Raw genomic sequence first — 27,706 nt, 5'->3', positions numbered from 1 at the left:
ACATGCTGTGGAGCGGCTGGGCCCGTGAGCCATGGCCGCTGAGCCTACGCGTCCGGAGCCTGTGCTCCGCAACGGGAGAGGCCACAACAGTGAGAGGCCCACGTACCGCAAAAAAAAAAAAAAATGTATACAAGTAATAAATGCTGGAGTGGGTGTGGAGAAAAAGGGAACCCTCCTACACTGTTGGTAGGAATGTAAGTTGGTGTAGCCACTATGGAGAACAGTATGGAGGTTCATCAGAAAACTAAAAATAGAATTACCATATCATCCAGCAATCCCACTCCTGGGCATATATCCAGACAAAACTCTAATTCAAAAAGGTGCATGCACCCCTATGTTCATTGCAGCACTATTTACAATAGCCAAGACACGGAAACAACCTAAATGTCCAGCGACAGATGAATGGATAAATAAGATGTGGTACATATATATACAATGGAATGCTACTCAGCCATAAACAAGAACGAAATAGGGGCTTCCCTGGTGGCTCAGTGGTTAAGAATCCGCCTGCCAATGCAGGGGACACGGGTTCGAGCCCTGGTCCGGGAAGATCCCACATGCCGTGGAGCAACTAAGCCTGTGTGCCACAACTACTAAAGCCCACATGCCTACAGCCCACGTGCCACAACAAGAGAAGCCTGCACACCTCAAAGAAGAATGGCCCCCACTCGCCACAACTAGAGAAAGCCTGCGCAGAGCAATGAAGACCCAACACAGCCAAAAATAAATTAAATTTTTTAAAAAAGAACGAAATAATGCCATTTGCAACAACATGGATGGACCTAGAGATTATCATACTAAGTGAAGTAAGTCAGAAGGAGAAGGACAAATACCACATGATATCACTTATATGTGGAATCTAAAATATGGCACAAATGAACTTATCTATGAAATGGAAACAGAATCACAGGTATAGAGAACAGACTTATGGTTGCCAAGGGGGAGGGAGCTGGGGGGAGGGATGGAATGGGAGGTTGGGTTTACCAGATGTAAGCTATTATACACAGAATGGATAAACAACAAGGTCCTACTGTATAGCACAGGAAACTATATTCAATATCCTATGATAAACCAGAATGGAGAAGAATCTAAAAAAAAAAGAATGTATATATATATATATGTATAACTGAATCACTTTGCTGTATAGCAGAAATTAACACAACATTGTAAATCAAATATACTTCAATAAAAAAATTACTAAATAAACACATATTCCGTAGGGAATGCCCCTCCTTCTTTTGGTTTTCCTACCACAGCTTAGTGCCTCTCCTTCCATCTCTCCCTGAATGTAGAATGTTTATTTTCCTTTTCTCAGAGACTTTGATCCTACAACCTCCTGTTCAGACTAAGGATCTCCTCTATGCCATTCTGACAGCCTCTGTTTGAACACTTTTTCTGAATGGGTGCTTTCTTTGAAAAGAAGTTTATGCTTTATTTGTGTTAAGAATAACTTCCTGTATTTATCACAGATCTGCCTTCACTCAGTATCCACCAATACATCAGAACTGGCCTCTTGGAATGACATAGAAGATGTCCGACTGCCCTCCTCTTTTAACAGCCCTTTGACTATTTAGAGAATTGGTCCTGCAACCTCCAGGTCTTATTCTGCCTTAATTCCTGGAACTTTCTTCATTCTGGTCACCTTCGGAGGTCCCACTTTAATGAGCTACAAACTCCTTCATGGGTGGGGAGGGACATTTGTTGATCTGAGGGTCATGCAGGGGCAGGCAACTCCTCAATGACTTCTATGGGTAACATAGGCCCCTCTGGAAAAGAATAATGTGTAAAAATTGAAGTTTTGCAACAGGCTTAGGAGGAATTTGGATAAAAGTCTGAGCTAGTTTCCCTACTCCTCACTCGCTCCTGGGGAGGAAGTGACTTACCTAATTGTGGGTTTGGAAGAAGAGACTGAGCCGGCTCAGCTCTGTCTCTTTGAGTGCCTCTCTTTTGGATGTGCCTTCCGTCAAGTGGGTGCATCCACACTGGCTCTAATGCAGGAAAAACCTCTGTAAGGGAAGCCTGTGTTGTCTAGCTGTGCACCCAAGTGGCTGAGTAGACAAGTCTGTCTCAACCAGAGATGAAGTTTGGGGAAACCCACTAGAAAAGTCCAAGCCCTGTCCTCCAGTCCAGCTTTTACTGGTTACTGATTCCTGACTCCTGTGTCTCACTTTCAAATGGTGCTAAACTCAAGAAGGTAATCCAAGGATATTACTTTTTTTCACTCCCTGTAATTCCTGAAGTAGAAAAATACTTTCCACCAAAAATACACTACCGGATAACTTCCACTGACAATAAGAGAGAGTTTTCTCAAATCTTTTTCTAGAAACATTTCAACTTATGTTTATTTCCAGGATTTACTTACTTTTCAGGTGGAAAGTAATCAGTGGAATCATCTCCTTGATCTACATGATATGTTTTTATGAAAGTGACTTTATTAGTTTTTTGTTTGTTTTTATAAGAATCACACGGGACTATTGATTCACAATGTTTTTAATCAACTAAAATGTCCTACTTCCTCTGTCTATTAATACCACTGATAAAAGTGTTGAACACTGCAGAGTTTAGGACAAAGCCAACTGTCTCCCCAGGGCAAGGCAAACTGTCTTCCAGGTTGACACTGATGAACTATTTAACACGCTTGGGCACAATTATAACCTGACCAAACGCCCATTCAATTCACATTTCTCCACTTACCTTAAGAGACATATCGTGAGCGTGTTTATCAAATGACTTCCTGAAACCACAATAAATTTTGTCTATGGCACCAACCTAGAGTTTTCTATTAAATAATCATCTCAGAAAGCAAAATAAGGTGAATTTAACACAAGTTTTTCTGAGTAAATCCCTGTTGGCTTTTGACACTTCTGTCTTTATTCTCAAATGCAAATAGGCGTTCAGTTTTTAAGTCACTATGGAATTCTACAAAAATACTTTTAGAACTCACTGAACTATAGTTTCCTGGGTATACTAATTTTCCTTTCTGAAAATGGTTTCCAGACAGTCACATATACCAACTATCTTTTATATTTCTCCACCATAAAGCCATTTTTTGCTATTAGGAGAAAAAAAGTGTGTTTGTGTGTGTGTGTGTGTGTGTGTTTCCAGAAAGGGGTAGATAAATCTGTGTATCTCAGCACAGACAGGGAATATTTGCATCAATCTGATGAGTTCTGGCAAAGTGTCTGGGAAACTGATTTAACTCACCAAAACATCGCTCATTCTCAATTGCTTTCTCGTACAGCCTTGGCTGCTCTTTGTCTTTGTTGATTCCTGTTTCTTTTCCCACCTTCTAAAAACATGAATGATGTGTAATCTTGTCTTTAAGTTTTCTAATCTTCTCTATATACTTTTCCACTCAAAGATCTCACCCTATGAGATCTAATGATCATTAACTTTTAATTAATATTATATCTAATGATCATTAACTTTTAATTAATCCTAAATCTATAGCCTTAGATCATACCTCTGTCAGGATTTCTGAACTTTCATTTCCACTGATGGACATAATCACTTGACTCTACAATCACTGCCCTGTAGGCAAAACTCTCTCTCTTATTGTCAGTGGAGCATCTGGAAGAGAAAATATAATGATACTCTACATCCATTGAACTAAGTGTGTAGCACCAGTTCTCCAAGTCCGTAGGGTGGGGAGCCATGTTTGTGGTAAATTTAAGGGAATTCCACGAGGCTTTATCTTCTAAAATATCTCCACAATAGGTAATCTTATCTTGGTTTATGATTTAATGAAGGTAAGTGGGAAGTGGATAAAGAAAGATACTGAACATAGGGCTTGGTCTATGAAAGGCTTTTCTGGGGAAGGCTCTTGGAAGGGGATTTGGGCAGTCAAGGAGTGACTTGGTACCCTTAAGCACTTGGGGAGGACAAGGTAAGAGAGAACAGAAAGGTGGTGAAGAACCTTTTGCCCTTCCCATTATTTTCCAAAGCAAATGTCTCAAGAACATCTTACTCCGCCTACCAGGCGATCAGGATTACTGCAAGAGGGCCCAGGGACTGTCCTCACCCACTTTGATAAGAGCACTCCACTGAATTGTTTGCTATGAAAGCACTTCCATGCTGCTACTTTATTAATCACTGTGTAATAGATGAATGGAAAGAGGGAAAAAATTTGGCATGGGAATCTACAGTATCATTACAAAACAGCTTATTTATATGCAGCAGTTTCTTGGAGCTCCCTTTTGGTCTTGTGGAAAAAGTTACATGGCTGAAATTCAGGAGAATTGGGCTGCCTGCCCAGTTCTGACACTACTTCCTGTGAATTTTGCAGGGCAAAATATTTAATCTCTTTGGGCCTCAGTTTCCTCAACTGTAAAATGAGATTTGATCAGATGATTGTTAAATCCCTTCTAGCACTAGAATTCTGTAACTCTAAATGCTGGTATCATAAGCCTTACATAGTTCTGTGATTTTAGGCAAGGCTTTTAATACTCTGTGCCTCTGTTTAACCTTAGGGGTTTTTAGATATTCCTGTGGATTCAGCTTCAGTGCTCACCTTAGGGAATAAAACACCATCACTAATCTGTTAGCAGTGCAATGGGCACTGCATTTACTGAATTGCTTAATTCTACCAACTGTATTTTTTGGGTCAGAAAAATGAGAAGCACTTTACTATCTCCAGGAAAAAATCCTGTGATGAACATTTTCTTGTAATAGTTTGGTGGAATTGTTCTTTCTGACTCAAATAATTTTCTGAGGAAGAACAATACCATTTAAGGGTATCACAATTGAATGCAGTGATTCCCACATAAGCTTTTCACTTGGTGCTTCTTGTTATCTGCCCACATGGTGTTTCATGAACTTGTTACAGCTGACCTATAATATAAATGATAGAGACAGTAAGAGGGTAAATGTGGTTGAGCTGTTCAGAAGTGAAGATTACTGCTGCCCTTTCATTTTGCCAATTGCACGAGAACATATACATGAAATGAGGTCAATGAGAGATCATAGTGTAATTATGGATTTTCACTTTTATCCTAAATATCTGATGATCTATCATGTCTTTTAATTTACGTTAAAGTAAAAGTGATTTCTCAATGAAAGAAAATCTTGCTTTTTTTATTTAAAGGAATCTGTTTCTTTAATTTTTTTCTAAGAAAAATAAATAAAAACAAGAAAGCCATTTTTACTAAGTATAAATGAGTGTGTTTGCTTTGGCAGCAATCACTTTTGTTTCTAATCTTACTAAATGTGTGTGGTTGACAATGTAGAAAAGTGTGCAGAATTAAAAAAATAAATAATATGTTGTTGGATTTAGTATCTCTTATAACTTAGTTAAGAAAATGTGATGCATTTAATGTTATTCTTTATTATTTCGACTAGTTAGTCTCAGTCAAGGTTGATTTTGCTCCCCAGGGGCCATTTGATAGTTTCTATAGACATTTTTGGTTGTCACAACTGGGTGGAGAGCGGGTACTGCCGGCCAGGAGTGCTGCTAAACATCCTACAATGCACAGGACAGCACCCACAACAGGATTCTTTGGGCCAAAATGTCAGTAGTACCGAGGTTGAGTAATCCTGGTTTAGACAATCAGAGTAACCAAAGATCATTTGATATAAGGCTGAAGTCCAACAAGATGATCAAGGTGTGGCAGCTTTCCTTTGCCTCAGAGAGGAATCAGGGTTTAAATGCTACAAGCCCATCCCATGAAAAAAGCCAGCTTGCTTAATTAATGGTACTTGCTGCCTGGTGGTTGTGTAATTGCACTAGACCTTGACACAGATTTAACCTGCAGAAAAGGACATATAAAGAAGCTCTTAAGTACTGTATTTAGTTTAAGAAAAGGTAAGTCTTTCTCCATGAGATGACTGCAACAAGTGGGGAGAAATTTTTTAAAGTCTCATGTCACAAGGAGTATATTTTATTTTATTTGGGAGCAGTTGAGAAAAATGTCAACTCTGCTTGCTCTTTCAGTTCCTTGGGAGAGACACAAACATTGGGAGCAAACTTGGCAAAGCATAAAGTCAAGAGCTAATTATAGTCCAGCAGCTATGAATAGATAGTGAGCAACTTACACTGAAAATCCATCATCATGTGATTTAAATAATGCTTTTGAAATGCATATGCATTTTGTGAATATTTGCAGTTCTTGCTGCATGCTTAATTTATCTGTAATGCATAGGCTTTAAAATAATTTAACATTTCTCTAAATACTTTAGTATTTATATTTCAGTTGCATTCTATGTTTTAGTACATATGAAATATCATCTTAGAGGTAGATTCTATGGCAACAAGATACAATCTATCAATAATTTCATGTATTAAGGTTTTCCAGGGGGTAGTGTAAAACAACAAAATCATAACTTGGTGGTATGATAAAGAGGGAGAAGTAAAATTTGAAGTTGGGATTGAAAGGCAGCTAAAGATGGGAGAAACAAAAATAGTTTGGGGAGATGGTGTGGTGTTTGAATGGCTGTCCCAATGCCACTGTGAAATGCTATGGCTCCAGTATTCAGTGGGAGGGACTCAGAGGGAAAGAGCACAGATGAGAGACGAAGGACTAAGTAAGGGGTAGAAAAGAAGGGAAGAGGACACTCACATTTCATTTACACTGGAATACTCAGATCAATAATAAGGCTTCAATTCATTTTTTTTCAATGCACAATGACTCTAACCTCAAAACAAAAGTAATGAATATCTGAGGGTACATAGTTTTCTTTACCTTATTCCTTCCTTTATTGAATATTGTCTGCTTATTTCTCCCTGGTTCTTTTAGTAGGTCAATGCAATCATCGTGGAAGCCTTCCAAATTCAGATTCATCTTTAAAACGTTTCCCTGATGTACAAAGTGAAGGTTAGTGAGAGCCTGGGCCAGGAAAGTTGGGGGAACAGTGCCACACAATAACCACTTGGAAGAAAACATAGACCACTTGCAATCTTTCAGTAAATGTATTCCTCAAGAGACTGGCGTACTCCCACGATGTGATTTATAAAATTATCTCTTCAAGCTCACAGTTCCCTTCCTACCTCACTCCTTTGATAAAGTTAATTGCCAGTAAAAATAGGTTGTTCAAAGGCCCAGCTGGAAAAAAGTCATTGTTATAATAGGATGCACCTACAGGAGCATTCTCTAGAGAGAAAAATCATTGTGCGTGGCAGTTTAAACCATCGCAAAAATCTAGGGGAGCAGCCATGAGGAGGAAATGACTGAAGATTCTGATGGAGAACAAAGTAGGAAATTCAGAGTATTTAGACAAGCAAAATGTTTGGGAGACTCATGAAAAGCGGAAAGTAATATAATTGAGTATGGTAAAAAAAAACAATTGAGAACAAACGATGCTTTGTGGGTGGTGATATTTTGCTCCTACAGTTCATGGGGCTCCGTTTTAGTCATGGAAGTAGAGGGTGTTTGCTCACTGCTGAGGAGCCAGTGTAAGAGCTTTGAAGACTTTGTGAAGATGAAAGGAGCCACAGGTACACCAAGTGACAGGACACCAGTTTAGGATGAGGTTATAGGGCAACAGAAGATACTCTATACCACCTGGAATACAGGCATTAGATGGGCCTTAAAGAAACAGGCATGCTTCTCAAAGTGTACATGTTACACCAACTTGGAAGATTTGGGGAGACATTTACTGGGGAAATTTAGCTTTTACTCCCAACTCTAAAAATTAAACTGGTTTGTATTACTGGATAAATTACTCTGCTTTAGTACACACTTGATACCTAATTCCAAAGTGGAACGTAGATTGGTACAACCACTATGGAGAACAGTATAGAGGTTCCTTAAAAAACTAAAATTAGAACTACCATATGATCTAACAATCCCACTCCTGGGCATATATCCAGAGAAAACTATAATTCAAAAAGATACATGCACCCCAAATGTTCACTGCAGCACTATTTACAATAGCCAAGACATGGAAGCAACCTAAATGTCCATCGATGAATGACCGGATAAAGAAGATGTGGTACATATATACAATGGAATATTACTCAGCCACAAAAAAGAATGAAATAACGCCATTTACAACAACATGGATGGACCTAGAGATTATCACACTAAGAGAAGTAAGCCAGACAGAGAAAGACAAATATCATATGATATTACTTATATGTGGAATCTTAAAATGAACTTATTTATAAAATAGAAAGAGGCTCACAGGCATGGAAAACAAATGTATGGTTACCAAAGGGGAAAGCGGGGTGGGGGGAAGGATAAATTTGGAAGTTGGGATTAACATATACACACTACTATATATAAAGTAGATAACCAACAAGGACCTGCTGTATAGCACAGGGAACTATACTCAATATTTTGTAACAACATATAAGGGAAAAGAATCTGAAAAGGAATACACACACACACATTCAGTTATATATATACAAATGAATCACTGTGTTGTACACCTGAAACTAACATGATGTTGTAAGTCAACTAAACTTCAATAAATAAAATAAAATAAACCAAATTGGCAGTTGTGGAAGGAGTACTAGATTTTGAATTATAACTAAGTTCATACTGCAGACCCACCACTACTGAGTGTGGGTCCCCAGGCAAAGCACTTTTACCCTCTCTGAACTTCACTCTAAAACAAAGAAAACAACATCTACCTTATTACCATCACAAGGTTATTTGGAAATCACTGAGGCAATATTTATGAAAATCCTTTGTAAATCTCAAAATGCTAAACAAATAGAAAGGATTATTATCACTGTCTCAGCCTTGACAGGGATTTCTGGGTCTGCTTTTTAATAACCCCCTGCAAAAGAGAGCTACAGAATCAACCTTAAAAACATAAAAACCATACATGTATACTCTCATAGAAACATCTGTAAAGTGTTAGCAAGCATCATTTGACAGGCTTTTTGTTTAGGCCGTAACTTGTAAGGGCAATGTTGTTTTGTTTTTTAATTAAAAAAATTTTTTTTAAACATCTTTATTGGAGTATAATTGTTTTACAATGGTGTGTTAGTTTCTGCTTTATAACAAAGTGAATCAGTTATACATATACATATATCCCCATAACTCTGATGTCCATTTCTCTTGCCAAAGAGGCCATTCCTCATTTTAATGTCCACCCAAACCAAACTTTTTTGGGCTATTGAATGATTTTTTTTTTTTTCTGTACCAATCCTTTGAGCATTTACTACAAATGCCAAAATCCTTTCGGGAGAACCTGTTTTCAGCAAAGCATAGTGTTAAATGTTGTGTGGGATGCTAAACTGAACGGGGTTTCCTCAGGTATAATCAAGGAGAGAGGCTGGGATGATCATGGTAGTTATATGTGATGATTATGGTAGGAAGAAACACAGGAGCTATAGCACAGCGATCCCCAAGCTTTTTGGTACCAGGGACCGGTTTCGTGGAAGACAATTTTTCCACGGACTGGGGGGTGGGGGACGGTTTTGGGATGATTCAAGTGCATTACATTTATTGTGCACTTTATTTCTATTTATTATTACATTGTAATATTTAATGAAATAATTATACAACTCACCATAATGCAGAATCAGTGGGAGCCCTGAGCTTGTTTTCACTTGCCACTCACTGATAGGGTTTTGATATGAGTCTGCAAACGATTGATTTATTATGGTCTCTGTGCAGTCAAACCTCTCTGCTAATGATAATCTGTATTCGCAGCTACTCCCCAGCGCTAGCATCACTGCCTCAGCTCCACCTCAGATCATCAGGCATTAGATTCTCATAAGAAGCGCACAACCTAGATCCCTCGCATGAGCAGTTCACAGTAGGATTTGCGCTCCTGTGAGAATCTCATGCCACTGATCTGACAGGAGGCGGAGCTCAGGCGGTAATGCGAGCGACAGGAAATGGCTGTAACTACAGGTGAAGCTTCGCTCGCTCGCCCGCACTCGCTCCTGCTGTGCGGCCCGGTTCCCCTGCGAAGTGACACAGCTAAGGAAGGAATTGTGGAGGAGGCACTATTTGGGTCTGGCTTTGAGAGATGAACAATTTAGGTCAGAGAGATAGAAGGCCATGCACATGAGGTACAGTGGCCCGCCCTTACCCATGGAGAATATGTTCCAAGACCCCCAGTGGATGCCCGAAACCATAGATAGTACCAAACGTTATATATATGTACTATGTTTTTTTCCTATACATACACACTTATGATAAAGTTTAATCTATAAATTAGGTTGAGTAAGAGATTAATTAAAATAACTAATAATAAAATAGGATAAGTATAGCAATATACTGTAATAAAAAGTTACATGAATATGGTCTCTCACAATTTAAAACTTATGAATTGTTTATTTTTGGAACTTTTCATCTAATATTTTCAGACTGAGGTTGTCTTCAGGTAATTGAAACTGAGGAAACTGTAGATAAGCGGGAACGACTGTAAAAGTTTAGAAGCAGGAGACCTGGGAATGTGGGGTAGGAGACCAGGGAGATAGGAACCTACAATGAATGTAGAAGCACAGTGGTTTGGAAAGACCATCGGCCCCAGAACATTGGAAGGCCTTGAGTCCGAACTTTATCTGGTAAACAAGGAAGAGCTTGTAGTGAAGTGTTCTGAATGTAAAAATGACACTAGCAGGCTCCTCTAGCAGGAGTGAATAATTAGGAGGCTGCTGACTAGCGCAAAAGAGAATCCAAGTGATAGGTTAGGAATGAGAAAGAGAGGGTGCAATGCTGATTCCAGGGGTGTAGAAGGAAGGGGGAAAGTGGAAGGGGGCAGAGGGAATAGAAACAGCTTTCAGTAAGAATAGCCATGAAGGTGAAAAACTGGAAAGGGCCATCACTTTAGTGGGTCGACTTTGTTTAGTGGAGCTCACTTGGAGATGTACAGCATAAATGGGAGGGATGCTGTAGATGACAGCAAAGAGTCAGAGGAAGCAGCCATTTTCAGGCTGCGTACCAGAAATCAGAAGAAACACATCCTCAGGGGGTGGGGTGAAGGTGGGGAGGAAACGATTAATGCTGAAAAAGATAATACAAAATATATGGTGTATTCATACATTACTGGTGGCATTATCATTGTAAAACATCTATGAAAAGCAAAGAATTTTTGCGTAGGTAATAATACAAAAGAGAGAAAAAAGCTTCATGTACAAAGACGCTCACTACAGTGTTACTGAAAATGGTAAAGAATTTGAAAAATCTAGATTCTCAACCAAAGGAAAAAGATAATTTGATTGGGTGCCCACTGAATTAAAAGCTTAGCAAACCATTTAGGGACTTCCCTCGTGGTGCAGTGGTTGGGAGTCTGCCTGCCAATGCAGGGAACACAGGTTCAAGCCCTGGTCCGGGAGGATCCCACGTGCTGCGGAGTAACTGGGCCCGTGTGCCACAACTACTGAGCCTGTGCTCTAGAGCCCACGAGCTACAACTACTGAGCCTATGCACCTGGAGCCCATGCTCCGCAGCAAGAGAAGCCAGTGCAATGAGAAGCCCGCGCACCAAAATGAAGAGTAGCCCCTGCTCGCCGCAACTAGAGAAAGCCCGCGCGCAGCAACAAAGACCCAGCACAGCTATAAATAAATAAATAAATAAGCAAGCTTAGCAAACCATTTTGAATGGAATGTCACTCAAGTTTATGACATGGAAATTCATACAGAAAAAATAGTTGCTGAAAATAAATATAATTCTGCTCCAAGCTGCAAGAGCACCATTATGTCTCAATACCAACAGCAATCACAACAATAATCACAGGTGTCTTCACATTCAATCCTCAGGGCTATCCTGTTATTAGCTTCCTCTATTTCCTCCATTTTATAGATCAGGAAACTGAGACTCACGGCCATTAAGGAATTTACCCCAATTCATTCACAAATCCAATAATTTGGAGAGTTGGTATTCCTAGGGGGCTGTGTTTTATTCTAGAGCCTGTGCTCTTGATTACCTTGCCATTCTCTCTATCCTAAACAACTGGTTCTTTCAGCCAGTTCTGAAAACAGCACTAATGAAACCAGTTTTGACACAACATAGACAAAAACAATATATATATACATATATATGTATATATATATACACACACACACATATATATATACATACATTTCTCTCTTTTAACCAGATTTTACCTAGACATAGTCATAAACATATTTTCTCTCTATTTTTTTTACCATCAACTTATTTATTCCATGAAAGATGCCAATGATTAGTTTAATATTTCCATGAAGCTAAATGTTCAATGACTATAATACCTGAAGATTAGTTTTATTTTCTCCAGGGCCACAATTTGAAGGAGAAAAAATAACGTGTTCATTATTTATGAGCGAAAACGTAAAACTACTTAATATAGACTTTGATCTTAATGGCACACATTTATCCTTTAGGATATGATCCATGAAAATATAAACAAGACACCTTAATAGTTTAGTCCTTATTCTCAGCAATATTTTTCTCTGCAGTGATGGAAAAGAAACAGAATTAATTATCAGAAACAACCATATAATTATGTTAGAAAGCTGTGAAACAAATGTGCACATTATGTCCCTTGAGAATTTCCGTTAGAACATCTTTGTACCAGAAGACACTTGATAAACACAGTTTTATTTATATCACTTAAAAATACATATTCTGGTAAGAAGAAATTACCTTTTTTTCTTCAAGCTCTGTGAGAGAGCTACATAATTCAGTAACAGATTCAAGAACCTCTTTGTGTTTGGCCACTATTTTCTCAGCATATTTCTGCCCTTCTTCAAAACCTGGGGAGGAGAAGGGTTAAATCTATTTTTAAAGCTCAAATCCTTAGCAGAAAAAAAAATCCCAGGCATTAATTGATCTCCCCAGTGTCCAGCATAAGGGCTGGTAAATAGTAAGTGCTTACTAAATACTTGCTGAACAGATAAATAAATAAAGGCATTACTGGAAAAACCAAGTATTCTAGAAAAATGGTTACATTTGCTATGCCATGTCCCTCTTATATAACCTAAATAATGTTTCTATATTAATATTCTTAAAGCTCCATTCTAACCAGTTTTCTCCTTTTCAGAACATTCAGTGGTTCTTCACTACCTAGAAAAGTATACATTCAAGGCCCTCCATAATATGGTTTTAACCTGCCTCTCTCAAAGGTATGTCACCCTAATTCTCTCACATATTTAATCTCTGGACAAACTGAACCAGCAACTTTTCTCTCAAAACCCCCATAGCCACTGAGTATTCTTTTCTGTACTGGGAATGCCCTCACCATAACCCCATCTCTGCTTGACAAATCCTACCCACTCTCCAAGGTCTACCTGAAATGCCAACGTCTTTGTAAAAATGTTCTTAATCTTTCCCAACTGGATTTTACCTCTTCCTATTGGGATAATGATACAAATATCTATCACGTAGTGAGTGCTTATTATTTGCCTGTGGCTAGGCATTTTATATGCATTAGCTAACATAATCCTTCTCTGGTAGGTTCTACTGCTTTTTCCAAATGAGGAATGCAAGGCTCAACAGAGCCTTTTCAGGTGACCCAGACAATAATTGGAGGAGAAGGGATTTAAACTTGGACTACTGGACTCCACAGTTCAGACCAAACTAGAATTATACATTGTTATGGGCTGAATTGTGTCCCTCTCAAAATTAATATGTTGAAGACTCAACACCCAGTATCTCAGAATATAACCATATTTGGAGATGAGGTCTTTAAAGAGTGATAAAGTTAAAAAGAGGCCATTAGGGTAGGGTCCCAATCCAACATGACTGGTGTCCTTATAAGAAGGAGAGACACCAGCAAACCAGGGGTGCTTGTGCACAGAGGGATGCCCATATGAAGAGGCAGCAAGAGAAGAGAAGCCTCAGTAGAAACCAACTCTGTGAGCACCTTAATCTTGGACCTCTAGCTTCCAGAACTGTGAGGAAATAAATTTTTGTTGTTGAAGCCACCCAGTCTGTGGTATTTTGTTATGGCAGCCCTAGAAAACTAATACACACATTTTATACCTTTCTCACTGCATTTACCATATTGTGATTTCTAGGTACAGAGTGTCGATTCTTGAATGATGGAACTAAGTCTTATATGTCTTTATATCAAGCACAGCTCTGAGTACATAATAGGTACTCAAATTTTTTTTGCGATAAATTTATTTGCATTAAAATTCTGGGTTCAATAATGCTATAAGAATTGATATACTATTTCTAAATTATCTTACCTGATGCAAATTCTAAAAAATGCATAACTTCCATACTGAACAGATGAAGACGCATGCCATTCATTTATTCATTCAGTGATTCATTTATTCAGCAAATATTTGTTAAGCACTTAATATATACCATAATGCAGTGAACTCCCTTTTCTCAAGGAGCTTACACTCTAGTAAGGAGAGCCAGACAACAGACAAATAACCATACAATATGTCAGTTGGTGATAAGGCCTTGGAATACAAACAAAGCAGGATGTGGGATCTTGCATGATGGGAGGGTAATGTAACTTTTATGGTGTCATGTGAGTACTTCCCATGTGCTGAAGTTGAGTGGCACTGAAACATAGTGATTAAATATACTTCCCTTACCCTCAAGGAGCTTATGGTCAGTTGAGAAGACAGACAAATGGAAAGGTAATTATGCTACAGTGTGAAGAATACAATAACAGAGGAAAACATAAACCATCTTATAGGAGCAGAGTGCCTCCAGAATTTTTTAGTACACTTATACGGTAACTATAGTAGGAATGAAACATCACATTAGTCTTCTTTAATTTTTCAATCTATATTTTATTGTTCTTATGTTTCTACCCTTTTCTCTGGAAAATCATTAATAATTCATTCTCAGTAATTTGATGTTAGGGAGTACAGTATATATCGTTCCACAAAATTTTTATGTCTATCCATGCATAGTGCTTCATGTAATAAGAGGAAATGTCCACCTGACAGCAGCTGTGGACAGCCAAATGAAGCACCTGGTGCTACCTTCCTTTGGGGCTAGATTTGCGCTGTCACTAGGAATTACTCTTGGCCTGTAGTTAACAATGTCAGGGAATTCATGAAAGTTATTCCTTTGCACCCTCAAGGACTGTCAACCCCCATGGGCCTTTTAAATGGGGCCTTCCCTCAGATAGAAAGACTTCTCAGACTGACAAAGTCATGGATAAGAGGAAAGCACAACCAGCGAGATGGTCGTTTGAGTTCTCCCATTTATTCCACAAGTGAGAGGAAGACAAGGGAAAATCTTCCAGCTCTTTCTCATATCCACAAACCATAACCCTCATAGAAGTGAGAGGGCTGTAGACCTCAGTCTTAGCTTTCTACCTACTTTAAGTATAATATTATGGGAGTTTTGTATTTTTTTGAGGAATCACCCTAGTGGAAATTAGATTTTTTTGTCTACATAAGCTGAGTATTGTTCTGGTTTTATTACCCTGAAGATGAACAACAAGAATGGGGAAGAAAGCAGAATTTAGAAGGAGGGTTTACAAATGGTCATTAAAAATCCACAGGCTTCATCTCCTACAGCCAGGAGTTCCTTCCTCTATTCACTACAGTTCACTTTTGCTCTTATCTTTAAACTTTTCCTTGAATAGGTTGGGGTAGTGAGGACCCTGAGGGCTTGCCATGCTCTGCTTTCCGCTGGATTAGGTTCACTAGAGATGTGTTCAATAGTGAATCAGTGGGTATCTTAAAAGAGACCTCACCATACAAGCGCTGAGCCAGGTCACTGATTTCTTGAATCCTTTCTTCTTGCTGAGGCACTGAGGGTGTGATAAACTTTTTGAACTGCTGAAGGAGAATCTCCACAGCTCCCTTGGTCTTGCACTCTGTGGAATATTTTCTAACTCTTACAACTGTGGCACTTGCATCTTCATACCAAAAGTGACACTAAATTAAAATGGGACAAAGCATAGATTAAAGAGACACCATCCTTCCAAAGTTCTTCATTTTGATCACTGAAATATCAAATTTCAATTTCCTCAAACTTTATATTCACATTAGTGTGAACTCTTTAAGTCCTAAGAAGGAAAACATCACAACGTGATCATATACTTTTGCACTTGGAAATTAGAGTCAGGTAAGAAAGTAGAAGTATGGAAATCACTCTGATTTTCCTGCCTTCTTAGGTTTGCCTGAAGCATAATTCCTAAGAGGAATGTTGCAGACTTACAAGAACAGGCAGTCTAAAAAAGCATGTGGGAGGAGCTTCAAGATGGCGGAAGAGTAAGACGTGGAGATCACCTTCCTCCCCACAAATACATCAGAAATACATCTACATGTGGAACAACTCCTACAGAACACCTACTGAACACTGGCAGGAGACCTCAGACCTCCCAAAAGGCAAGAAACACCCCACGTACCTGGGTACGGCAAAAGAAAAAAGAATAAACAGAGACAAAAGAATAGGGACGGGACCTGCACCAGTGGGAGGGAGCTGTGAAGAAGGAAAAGTTTCCACACAGTAGGAAGCCCCTTCACTGGCGGGGATGGGGGTGGCAGCGGGGGGCGGGAAGCTTCGGGGCCACGGAGGAGAGCGCAGCAACAGGGGTGCAGAGGGCAAAGCGGAGAGATTCTCGCACAGAGGATCAGGGCCGACCGGCACTCACCAGCCCGAGAGACTTGTTTGCTCACCTGCCAGGGCAGTTGGGGGCTGGGAGCTGAGGCTCGGGCTTCGGAGGTCGGATCCAGGGAGAGGACTGGGGTTGGCAGCATGAACACAGCCTGAAGGGGTTAGTGCGCCATGGAGGGCCGGGAGGGAGTCCGGGGAAAAGTCTGGACCTGCCGAAGAGGCAAGAGACTTTTTCTTCCCTCTTTGTTTCCTGGTGCGCGAGGAGAGGGGATTAAGAATGCTGCTTAAAGGAGCTCCAGAGACGGGCGCGAGCCGTGGCTAAAAGCGCAGACCCCAGAGACGGGCATGGGACGCTAGGGCTGTTGCTGCCGCCACCAAGAAGCCTGTGTGCAAGCACAGGTCACTATCCACACCGCCCCTCTGGGAGCCTGTGCAGCCCGCCACTGCCAGGGTCCTGTGATACAGAGACAACTTCCCCGGGAGAACGCACGGCGTGCCTCAGGCTGGTACAACATCATAACTGGCCTCTGTTGCCGCAGGCTCGCCCCGCAGTCCGTACCCCTTCCTGCCCCCGGCCTGAGTGAGCCAGAGCTCCCATTTCAGCGGCTCCTTTAACCCCGTCTTGTCTGAATGAAGAACAGACGCCCTCAGGCAACCTACACGCAGAGGCAGGGCCAAATCCAAAGCTGAACCCCAGGAGCTGTGCAAACAAAGAAGAGAAAGGGAAATTTCTCCCAGCAGCCTCAGGAGCAGCGGATTAAATCACCACATTCAACTAGATGTACCCTGCATCTGTGGAATACCTGAATAGACAACGAATCATCCCAAATTGAGGAGGTAGACATTGGGAGCAACGATATATATATATATATATTTTTTCCTTTTTCTCTTTTTGTGAGTGTGTATGTGTATGCTTCTGTGTGTGATTTTGTCTGTATAGCTTTGCTTTTACCATTTGTCCTAGGGTTCTGTCTGTCCGTTTTTTGTTTTTCTTTTTAGTATACTTTTTAGCACTTGTTATCAATGGTGGATTTGTTTCTTGGTTTGGTTGCTCTCTTCTTTCTTTCTTTTCTTTTTTTATTAGTTAAAAATTTTTTTTAACAATTATTTTTTACTTTAATAATTTTTAAATTTTATTTTATCTTCTTCTTTTGTTCTTTCTTTTCTTTCTCCCTTTTATTCTGAGCCATGTGGATGACAGGCTCTTGGTGCTCCAGCCACGTGTCAGGGCTGTGCCTCTGAGGTGGGAGAGCCAAGTTCAGGACACTGGTCCACAAGAGACCTCCCAGCTCCACGTAATATCAAACGGCGAAAATCTCCCAGAGATCTCCATCTCAACACCAACACCCAGCTTCACTCAACGACCAGCAAGCTACAGTGCTAGACACCCTATGTCAAACAAATAGCAAGACAGGAACACAACCCCACCCATTAGCAGAGAGGCTGCCTAAAATCATAATAAGTCCACAGACACCCCAAAACACACAACCAGATGTGGACCTGCCCACCAGAAAGACAAGATCCAGCCTCATCCACCAGAACACAGGCACTAGTCCCCTCCACCAGGAAGCCTACACAACCCACTGAACCAACCTTAGCCACTGGGGGCAGACACCAAAAACAATGGGAACTAGGAACTTGCAGCCTGTGAAAAGGAGACCCCAAACACAGTAAGTTAAGCAAAATGAGAAGACAGAGAAACACAGCAGATGAAGGAGCAAGGTAAAAACCCACCAGACCTAACAAATGAAGAGGAAACAGGCAGTCTACCTGAAAAAGAATTCAGAATAATGATAGTAAAGATGATCCAGAATCTTGGAAATAGAATGGAGAAAATACAAGAAACATTTAACAAGGACCTAGAATAACTAAAGAGCAAACAAACAGTGATGAACAACACAATAAATGAAATTAAAAATTCTCTAGAAGGGATCAATAGCAGAATAACTGAGGCAGAAGAACAGATAAGTGACCTTGGAGATAAAATAGTGGAAATAACTACCTCAGAGCAGAATAAAGAAAATAGAATGAAAAGAATTGAAGACAGTCTCAGAGACCTCTGGGACAACATTAAACACACCAACATTCAAATTATAGGGGTCCCAGAAGAAGAAGAGAAAAAGAAAGGGACTGAGAAAATATTTGAAGAGATTATAGTTGAAAACTTCCCTAATATGGGAAAGGAAATAGTTAATCAAGTCCAGGAAGTGCAGAGAGTCCCATACAGGATAAATCCAAGGAGAAACACAACAAGACACATATGACCCAAACTATCAAAAATTAAATACAAAGAAAAAATATTGAAAGCAGCAAGGGAAAAACAAATAACATACAAGGGAATCCCCATAAGGTTAGCTGCTGACCTTTCAGCAGAAACTCTGCAAGCCAGAAGGGAGTGGCAGAACATATTTAAAGTGATGAAGGGGAAAAACCTACAACCAAGATTACTCTACCCAGCAAGGATCTCATTCAGATTTGACAGAGAAATTGAAACCTTTACAAACAAGCAAAAGCTAAGAGAATTCAGCACCACCAAACCAGCTTTACAACAAATGCTAAAGGAAACTCTCTAGGCAGGAAACACAAGAGAAGGAAAACACCTACAATAACAAATCAACACAATTAAGAAAATAGTAATAGGAACATACATATCTATAATTACCTTAAATGTAAATGGAGTAAATGCTCCAACCAAAAGACATAGAGTGGCTGAATGGATACAAAAACAAGACCCATATATATGCTGTCTACAAGAGACCAACTTCAGACCTAGGGACACATACAGACTGAAAGTGAGGGGATGGAAAATGATATTCAATGCATATGGAAATCAAAAGAAGCTGGAGTAGCAAGTATCACATCAGATAAAATAAACTTTATAATAAAGGCTATTACAAGAGACAAAGAAGGACAGTACATAGTGATCAAGGGATCAATCCAAGAAGAAGATATAACAATTGTAAATATTTATGCACCCAACATAGGAGCCCCTCAACACATAAGGCAAATACTAAAAGCCATAAAAGGGGAAATTGACAGGAACACAATCATAGTAGGGGACTTTAACACCCCAGTTTCACCAACGGACAATCATCCAAAATGAAAATAAATAAGGAAACACAAGCTTTAAATGATACATTAAACAAGATGGACTTAATTGATATTTATAGGACATTCCATCCAAAAACAACAGAATACACATTCTTCTCAAGTGCTCATGGAACATTCTCCAGGATCATATCTTGGGTCACAAAGCAACCCTTGGTAAATTTAAGAAAATTGAAATCGTATCAAGTATCTTTTCCGACCACAATGCTATGAAACTAGATATCGATTACAGAAAAAGATCTGTAAAAAATACCAACACATGGAGGCTAAACAATACACTACTTAATAACCAAGAGATCACTGAAGAAATCAAAGAGGAAATCAAAAAATACCTAGAAACAAATGACAATGAAAACACGATGACCCAAAACCTATGGGATGCAGCAAAAGCAGTTCTAAGAAGGAATTTTATAGCAATACAATCCTACCTTAAGAAAGAAGAAACATCTCAATTAAACAACCTAACTTTACACCTAAAGCAATTAGAGAAAGAAGAATTAAAAAACCCCAAAGTTAGCAGAAGGAAAGGAATCATAAAGATCAGATCAGAAATAAATGAAAAAAATGAAGGAAACTATAGCAAAGATCAATTAAACTAAAAGCTGGTTCTTTGAGAAGATAAACAAAATTGATAAACCATTAGCCAGACTCATCAATAAAAAAAGGGAGAAGACTCAAATAAATAGAAATGAAAAAGGAGAAGTAACAACTGACACTACAGAAATACAAAGGAGAAGTAACAATTGACACGGCAGAAATACAAAGGATCATGAGAGATTACTACAAGCAACTATATGGCAATAAAATGGACAACCTGGAAGAAATGGACAAATTCTTAGAAATGCACAACCTTCCGAGACTGAACCAGGAAGAAATAGAAAATATGAACAGACCATTGACAAGCACTGAAATTGAAACTGTGATTAAAAATCTTCCAACAAACAAAAGCCCAGGACAAGATGGCTTCACAGGCAAATTATATCAAACATACAGAGAAGAGCTAACACCTATCCTCTCAAACTCTTCCAAAATATGGCAGAGGGAGGAACATACCCAAACTCATTCTACGAGGCCACCATCACCCTGATACCAAAACCAAAGATGTCACAAAGAAAGAAAACTACAGGCCAATATCACTGATGAACATAGATGGAAAAATTCTCAACAAAATACTAGCAAACAGAATCCAACAGCATTTTAAAAGGATCATACACCATGATGAAGTGGGGTTTATCACAGAAATGCAAGGATTCTTCAATATATGCAAATCAATCAACACGATACACCATATTAACAAATTGAAGGATAAAAGCCATATGATCATCTCAATAGATGCAGAGAAAGCTATCAACAAAATTCAACAGTGATTTATGATAAAAACCCTCCAGAAAGTAGGCACAGAGGGAACTTACCTCAACATAATAAAGGCCATATATGACAAACCCACAGCCAACATCGTCCTCAATGGTGAAAAAGTGAAACCATTTCCACTAAGATCAGGAGCAAGACAAGGTTGCCCACTCTCACTACTATTATTCAACATAGTTTTGGAAGTTTTAGCCACAGCAATCAGAGAAGAAAAAGAAATAAAAGGAATCCAAATTGGAAAAGAAGAAGTAAAGCTGTCACTGTTTGCAGATGATATGATACTATACATAGAGAATCCTAAAGGTGCTACCAGAAAACTACTTGAGCTAATCAATGAATTTAGTAAAGTAACAGTATACAAAATTAATGCACAGAAATCTCTGGCATTCCTATACACTAATGATGAAAAATCTGAAAGAGAAATTAATAAAACACTCCCATTTACCATTGCAACAAAAAGAATGAAATATCTAGGAATAAACCTACCTAAGGAGACAAAAGACCTGTATGCAGAAAATTATAAGACACTGATGAAAGAAATTAAAGGTGATACAAGTAGATGGAGAGATATACCATGTGCTTGGATTGGAAGAATAAACATTGTGAAAATGACTCTACTACCCAAAGCAATCTACAGATTCAATGCAATCCCTATCAAACTACCACTGGCATTTTTCACAGAACTAGAACAAAAATTTTCACAATTTGTATGGAAACACAATAGCCAAAGCAATCTTGAGAAAGAAAAACGGAGCTGGAGGAATCAGGCTCCCTGATTTCAGACTATACTACAAAGCTACATATGGTACTGGCACAGAAACAGAGATATAAATCAATGGGACAGGATAGAAAGCCCAGAGATAAACCCACGCACATATGGTCACCTTATAAAGGAGGCAAGAATATACAGTGGGTAAAAGATAGCCTGTTCAATAAGTGGTGCTGGGAAAACTGGACAGGTACATGTAAAAGTATGAGATTAGAACACTCCCTAACACCATACACAAAAATAAGCTCAAAATGGATTAAAGCCCTAAATGTAGTGCCAGACACTATAAAACTCTTAGAGGAAAACATAGGCAGAACACTCTATGACATAAATCACAGCAAGATCCTTTTTGACCCACCTCATAGAGAAATGGAAAGAAAAACAAAAATAAACAAATGACACCTAATGAAACTTAAAAGCTTTTGCACAGCAAAGGAAATCATAAACAAGATGAAAAGACAACCCTCAGAATGGGAGAAAATATTTGCAAATGAACCAACTGACAAAGGATTAATCTCTAAAATTTACAAGCAGCTCATGCAGCTCAATATCAAGAAAACAAACAACCCAATCCAAAAATGGGCAGAAGACCTAAATAGACATTTCTCCAAAGAAGATACCCAGATTGCCAACAAACACATGAAAGAATGCTCAACATCATTAATCATTAGAGAAATGCAAATCAAAACTACAATGAGATATCATCTCACACCGGTCAGAATGGCCATCATCAAAAAATCTGCAAACAGTAAATGCTGGAGAGGGTGTGGAGAAAGTTGGTGGGAAGTTGAGCACTGTTGGTGGGAATGTAAATTGATACAGCCACTATGGAGAACAGTATGGAGGTTCTTTAAAAAACTAAAATTAGAGCTACCATATGACCCAGCAATCCCACTACTGGGCATATACCCTGAGAAAACTGTATTTCAACAAGAGTCATGTACCACAATGTTCATTGCAGCTCTATTTACAATAGCCAGGTCATGGAAGCAACCTAAGTGTCCATCAACAGATGATAGGATAAAGAAGCTGTGGCACATATATACAATGGAATATTACTCAGCCATAAAAAGAAATGAAATTGAGTTATTTGTAGTGAGGTGGATGGAACTAGAGTCTGTCATACAGAGTGAAGTAAGTCAGAAAGAGAAAAACAAATACCATATGCTAACACATATATATGGAATCTAAAAAAAAAAACAAACTGATTGTGAAGAACCTAGGGGCAAGATGGGAATAAAGACGCAGACCTACTAGAGAATGGACTTGATGATATGGGGAGGGGAAGGGGTAAGCTGGGACAAAGTGAGAGAGTGGCATGGACATATATACACTACCAAGTGTGTGGTGGATGGCTGGTGGGAAGCAGCCACGTGGCACGGTGAGATCAGCTTGGTGCTTTGTGACCACGTAGAGGGGTAGGATACGGAGGATGGGAGGGAGGGAGATGCAAGAGGGAAGAGATACGGGGATATATGTATATGTATAACTGATTCACTTTGTTATACAGCAGAAACTAACACACCATTGTAAAGCAATTATACTCCGATAAAGATGTTAAAAATAAATAAATAAATAAAAATAAAAAGCATATGGCACTGAAAAGAATCCAAATATCAGCTAAAGGGAAGAAAAAAGCTCAAACACACAAAATCCAGCCTATGTAATTGAAATCATTTACAATACATGGATAAATTATTGCCCAAATAACACTCTAATAAATAAATTCTCTTTTAAGAATAAGATTTAGTGTATAGATTGAGGAAATATCATTTGAAGAATAGCATTTGACCTTTTCTTGATAGAAGATAGTCATATTTTCAAAGGACAGTGGAGAATTGAGTTTCTCACTGAAAATAAATAACTGTGATGGAAGAAGTGTCTGACCAAGGCTAGAAACACTTATGCTGAGTGAGAAATAGAAACACATGACTCTGTTAGGAGCTGGCTTTAAATAAGTGCCACAGAAGTACAGCGAACCTATACATCAGTATAGAAGAATGATCATTTCAATCCTCCTTAATGTGGTGTTACATCTAAAAGCTCTATTGCGTTAGTGGGAGAGACATTTTGTATCTCAGAATAATGGATTACAAAGAATGCTCAATAACTTCAAGTGTAGAGCTTCTTCACTATGAAGTATGCCAATAATAACCAACTTGCTACATTTCATGTAATCTGTGTATACTTTGCCATTTATCCTCTTGACAAAAACGAAATAATATCAATAACAATTTTTGTACCTGAAAAATCCAAGTATCACCTTTCTCTCTAAACATTTTCAAATTCTGTGAAATAAATGTCATTTTTGAGTGTTTTAGCAGATATCCAGCAGTGAACATAATTCCATAATGGTTAAACATATCTTGAGTTGATGTGGTTATGGAGAAATGAGAAAGTCTCATATGTTGCTGGTAAAAAGAGTAAATTAGTAAAATCTTTCCGAAGAGCAATTGGACAATACAATCAGAACCTTATAACATGCATCCCCTTTGGTCCAGCAATTCTGCTTTAGGAAATTAGCCTAAGGATATAATCATGAAAAGAGTCATGATGCATGAATTTAATGACAATAATAGCCAATGCAGCATTGTTTTAAAGCAGCTAATTTTTTAAAACAACATTACAACACAGATAACATTACAACAAGAAGAGGATACCTCTTCTATCAACTCCTGGAGATGCTCAGTCAGGTCCAAATTCTTCCTGTAATCTGTCACAACTTTGTCAAACTCATCCACATATTTCTGCAAATCCCTCATGGCTTCCAAAAGGACATTCACTTTATTATTTGGATAATTTAAGAAAAAAGTCTTATTCTCAACTTTTCCCATTTTCCTTTTCAAAGCCTGTGCAAAAAAAAAAAAAATATTTAAGGACATTCAATTTTTATTTATGAGGCTAGTTAGTGATTAAATATTGCGGGAAAAACTTTTGTAGCTTCCTCCATTTAATATGTGAAAATCATAATTATTAAAACGCATTTTGGAAAGAATAGGTTTTGTTTCAGATAGTTTATTGATTCAGCAGCAAACATAGAGAAAATTTACTGCATATCAGGATCTATACCATAGTTTGAGAATGCTACTAATGATTTAAAAAAAGACAGTGATCATAAAATCAAATATTTTATTGTCCTCAGTTAGCTCACTGTCTCCCGAGAAAGGCACTCAAATAATCTAGCCAGTATAAGTGACAAGGGGCTGCAGGAACAGGGGAGGAAGGTCCTGACATAGGTGGGTACAAGGAAAGAAAGAGGGGTATACAAGAGGGGGATATGTGTGTGTGTGTGTGTGTGTGTGTGTGTGTGTGTGTGTGTGAGAGAGAGAGAGAGAGAGAGAGAGGAAGGGGAGAGGCTGGGTAGATTTGGCAGAAATCATTTTGGAGCTGCTTCAAGAGATAAATCAATTAATTATGTATTTTACATGAAGTACCCAATTGTTATAAAAATTAAGGATGATCTTTTCAGTCCTAATGCTATAAAAAAGCCCAGGGGTTAGGCATCTAGAATTGAAATGCAAAATAATTTTGCAATAATTGCAGTAGCATGCACACACACACGTACTTTCTCATTACCTGTAATTTTTCAGCATACATATCTACTTGTTGAATTTGATATTTCAGAGCTTTTAGATTTCGAGCTTTTTCATTTTTCTTAGTGTAATTAAACTTCAAATTATTGAATTTCTTTTTGATGTCTTTGAATGACTCTTTGAGCTGCAGTTCAATAAAAAGAAACAGGTGATTTCCTTAAAATGAGAGCACTAATATTCACTTGAAATAAATCTAGAAAGCTATACTTCAAAATATTCATAACCTTCGAAATGTATCCAGAGTGATTTTCAGTAGAAGACAGGTCTGCTAAGTGAATATATAATGTGAATTTAAATATATCACCCAAATATAGGTAATTATAAATTGTTCTTAGTATTTTTTGATTTGTAATTTATAATTAGGATTACAGTTACGGAACATCCTTTGACCTTCAAACAAGAAAGTTTTTAACACACGATAGATTTTAAGCAACTCTAATATTCTTATTTGTATTTATTTATTTGACATCACTTTACAACTCATTCTGTTCTCTGTGTGCTAATATTTGTTCCATATTCCAATGCTCTTATAGCCATCATGAATAAATTTATTAAGCCTCCAAGGAGCTGTCCATGTTGCAGAGGTCAATGGAGTGTTGACATTTAGACCAACGAGGACATTAGTGGGGTGGAAGAGGAGACCCAGTATGACAGTCAGTAGGAAAAGGACTGTATTTGTCCAAATCCAATTAAAAATTATTTTTCATGGGCAGTTTCCAGAAGAGATTTACTTCTTAGATATAAGCCATTAACTTCAGAGGTCCTTAAAAAATGGAATGTAAGGTGACATTTGTTGCCTGTGGTGGCAATGCTAACTTGTATATAAACAGAGTGTATGGCTATACGCTGAAAACGGGGCATAGATGATGACTTTCTTAAGAATAAACAGTCCAACTTTACCAGTGAGCCAAAATTCTAAGCAGTCTAGTTCCATTAACAACAACGCTTTCTGTGCCCTTCTCCAGATTCAAGAAGGATAAACATATTAACAGGCAATTCACTCTATATTATCAGCAAACAGAAGTACAGAGAAAATATAAACCGTCTCAGATTATATGGAAGCATTTAACAGCCAAGAATAAACAACGTCATGGTTGATAAATTTGAGCTATGACAAGAAAAGTCAGGAAGACATTAAAATTGTTTTCAATGACAGCAAGTAAATTATTTGGGAGGGAATAAAGGCTGGGCCCATGCTGGATTTTAAACTTATAATGCAGAAAAACATACTTGCCCCAGAAAATGCTTGCTTTCTCAAAATGCTTATTTCAAATTCTGCATATTGTAAAAACAGAACCGTGACCTTATCTTTAACATTTTCTGAAGACAACAATCTATAAAGCCCTAGCCTATTTGCATACATGGAAATTATTATACTGATGCAATTTTTGCATTTGCCACAACTATACTTCATCATCAGTGTTGTTTATTTTATATGGTAAATGAAATAGCTGAGCATTAGCTTTAAATTATAAGCACAGAGACCATGTAAAATATTTAAATTGATAAATCAGTAATATTATAAAGGAGTGGAAAGAACTGTAACTTCAAAATTTGAAAATGATTTCTCTGTTAGAACTCAGAAAAATATTTAAAAGATAATATTCAGTTGGTATATTTATGAAATAAACAATATTTAAATTTTTTGACATTTGTTGTTTTAATATGTATGTATTTGTTATTAGTGGGAAAGGACAAATGAAGTTGATTTTATGGGATTAAGATACAGACTTCCTCCTTAGTTAATCACATAAAACTTTGGCAGGAACTTTTTTCCCTTGAAGTCATAATCTGCAACAATAGGTGCAATAACTACCACATCTGAGGAAACCAGAGATTTTTGTATTAAAAAACATGTCCTCAATAGGGAGTTTTTGTAATGAGTACAGAGTTTCTGTTTGGGATGGTGAAAAAGTTCTGGAAATGAATAGTGGTGATAGTAGTGCAACACTGTGAACGTACATTATATCACTTAACTGTACTCTTAAAATGGTTAAGATAGTAAATTTTATGTTATGTGTCTTTTACTACAGCTAAAAATACAATTTTTATTTTTAATAAAAATAAAGTAAAATAAAATGAAAGGAAAAAATACGTCCAGTCACTAACATGTATCCACTGGAAAATAAAATTTTATATTCTTTTTTCCCCCTTACTGTTAACATGACATATATTATAAACTTCAGTCTAAAGAAAGGAAGAGGGGCTCTGTCATCAACCAGATAACCACTGGGTTACACCCGCTTGTTTAAGTGGGAAAAAATCAACATCTATTTGAAAACTATATGATAAATGAAGAAAGGCTGAGCCTTAACACTTTAATTCTAAGACATGACATTTAAAATCTACTTTGGATTAAGAAATTTAAGACTGATAAATGATGAGTACAAATTTATTTCTGTTTGCCTCAGAATGTATGCACTTCCACTGACGATGATTTATAAAGCCAAAGATGT

General features: G+C 38.1%; 1 protein-coding gene across 2 annotated transcripts in view; it reads right to left on the bottom strand.

Annotated features, from left to right (window-relative positions):
- CCDC141 (coiled-coil domain containing 141) overlaps positions 1–27,706 on the bottom strand; it is a 214,981-nt gene that overhangs the window by 13,571 nt on the left and 173,704 nt on the right. Inside the window, exons 19-23 of one of the 2 annotated variants that reach the window (XM_070045946.1) lie at positions 25,234–25,374; positions 24,318–24,506; positions 15,547–15,730; positions 12,522–12,631; positions 6,678–6,791 (exon numbers count right to left, since the gene is read on the bottom strand). In XM_070045946.1, the coding sequence (XP_069902047.1) occupies positions 6,678–6,791; positions 12,522–12,631; positions 15,547–15,730; positions 24,318–24,506; positions 25,234–25,374 (738 nt within the window). The remainder of the gene's footprint in view (positions 1–6,677; positions 6,792–12,521; positions 12,632–15,546; positions 15,731–24,317; positions 24,507–25,233; positions 25,375–27,706) is intronic. The other variant, XM_030850759.2, reaches the window with a different exon arrangement.

The sequence above is a fragment of the Globicephala melas genome, chromosome 7, assembly GCF_963455315.2.
Source record: "Globicephala melas chromosome 7, mGloMel1.2, whole genome shotgun sequence".
NCBI lineage: Eukaryota > Metazoa > Chordata > Mammalia > Artiodactyla > Delphinidae > Globicephala > Globicephala melas.
This window is presented reverse-complemented; position numbering and strand designations above follow the sequence as displayed.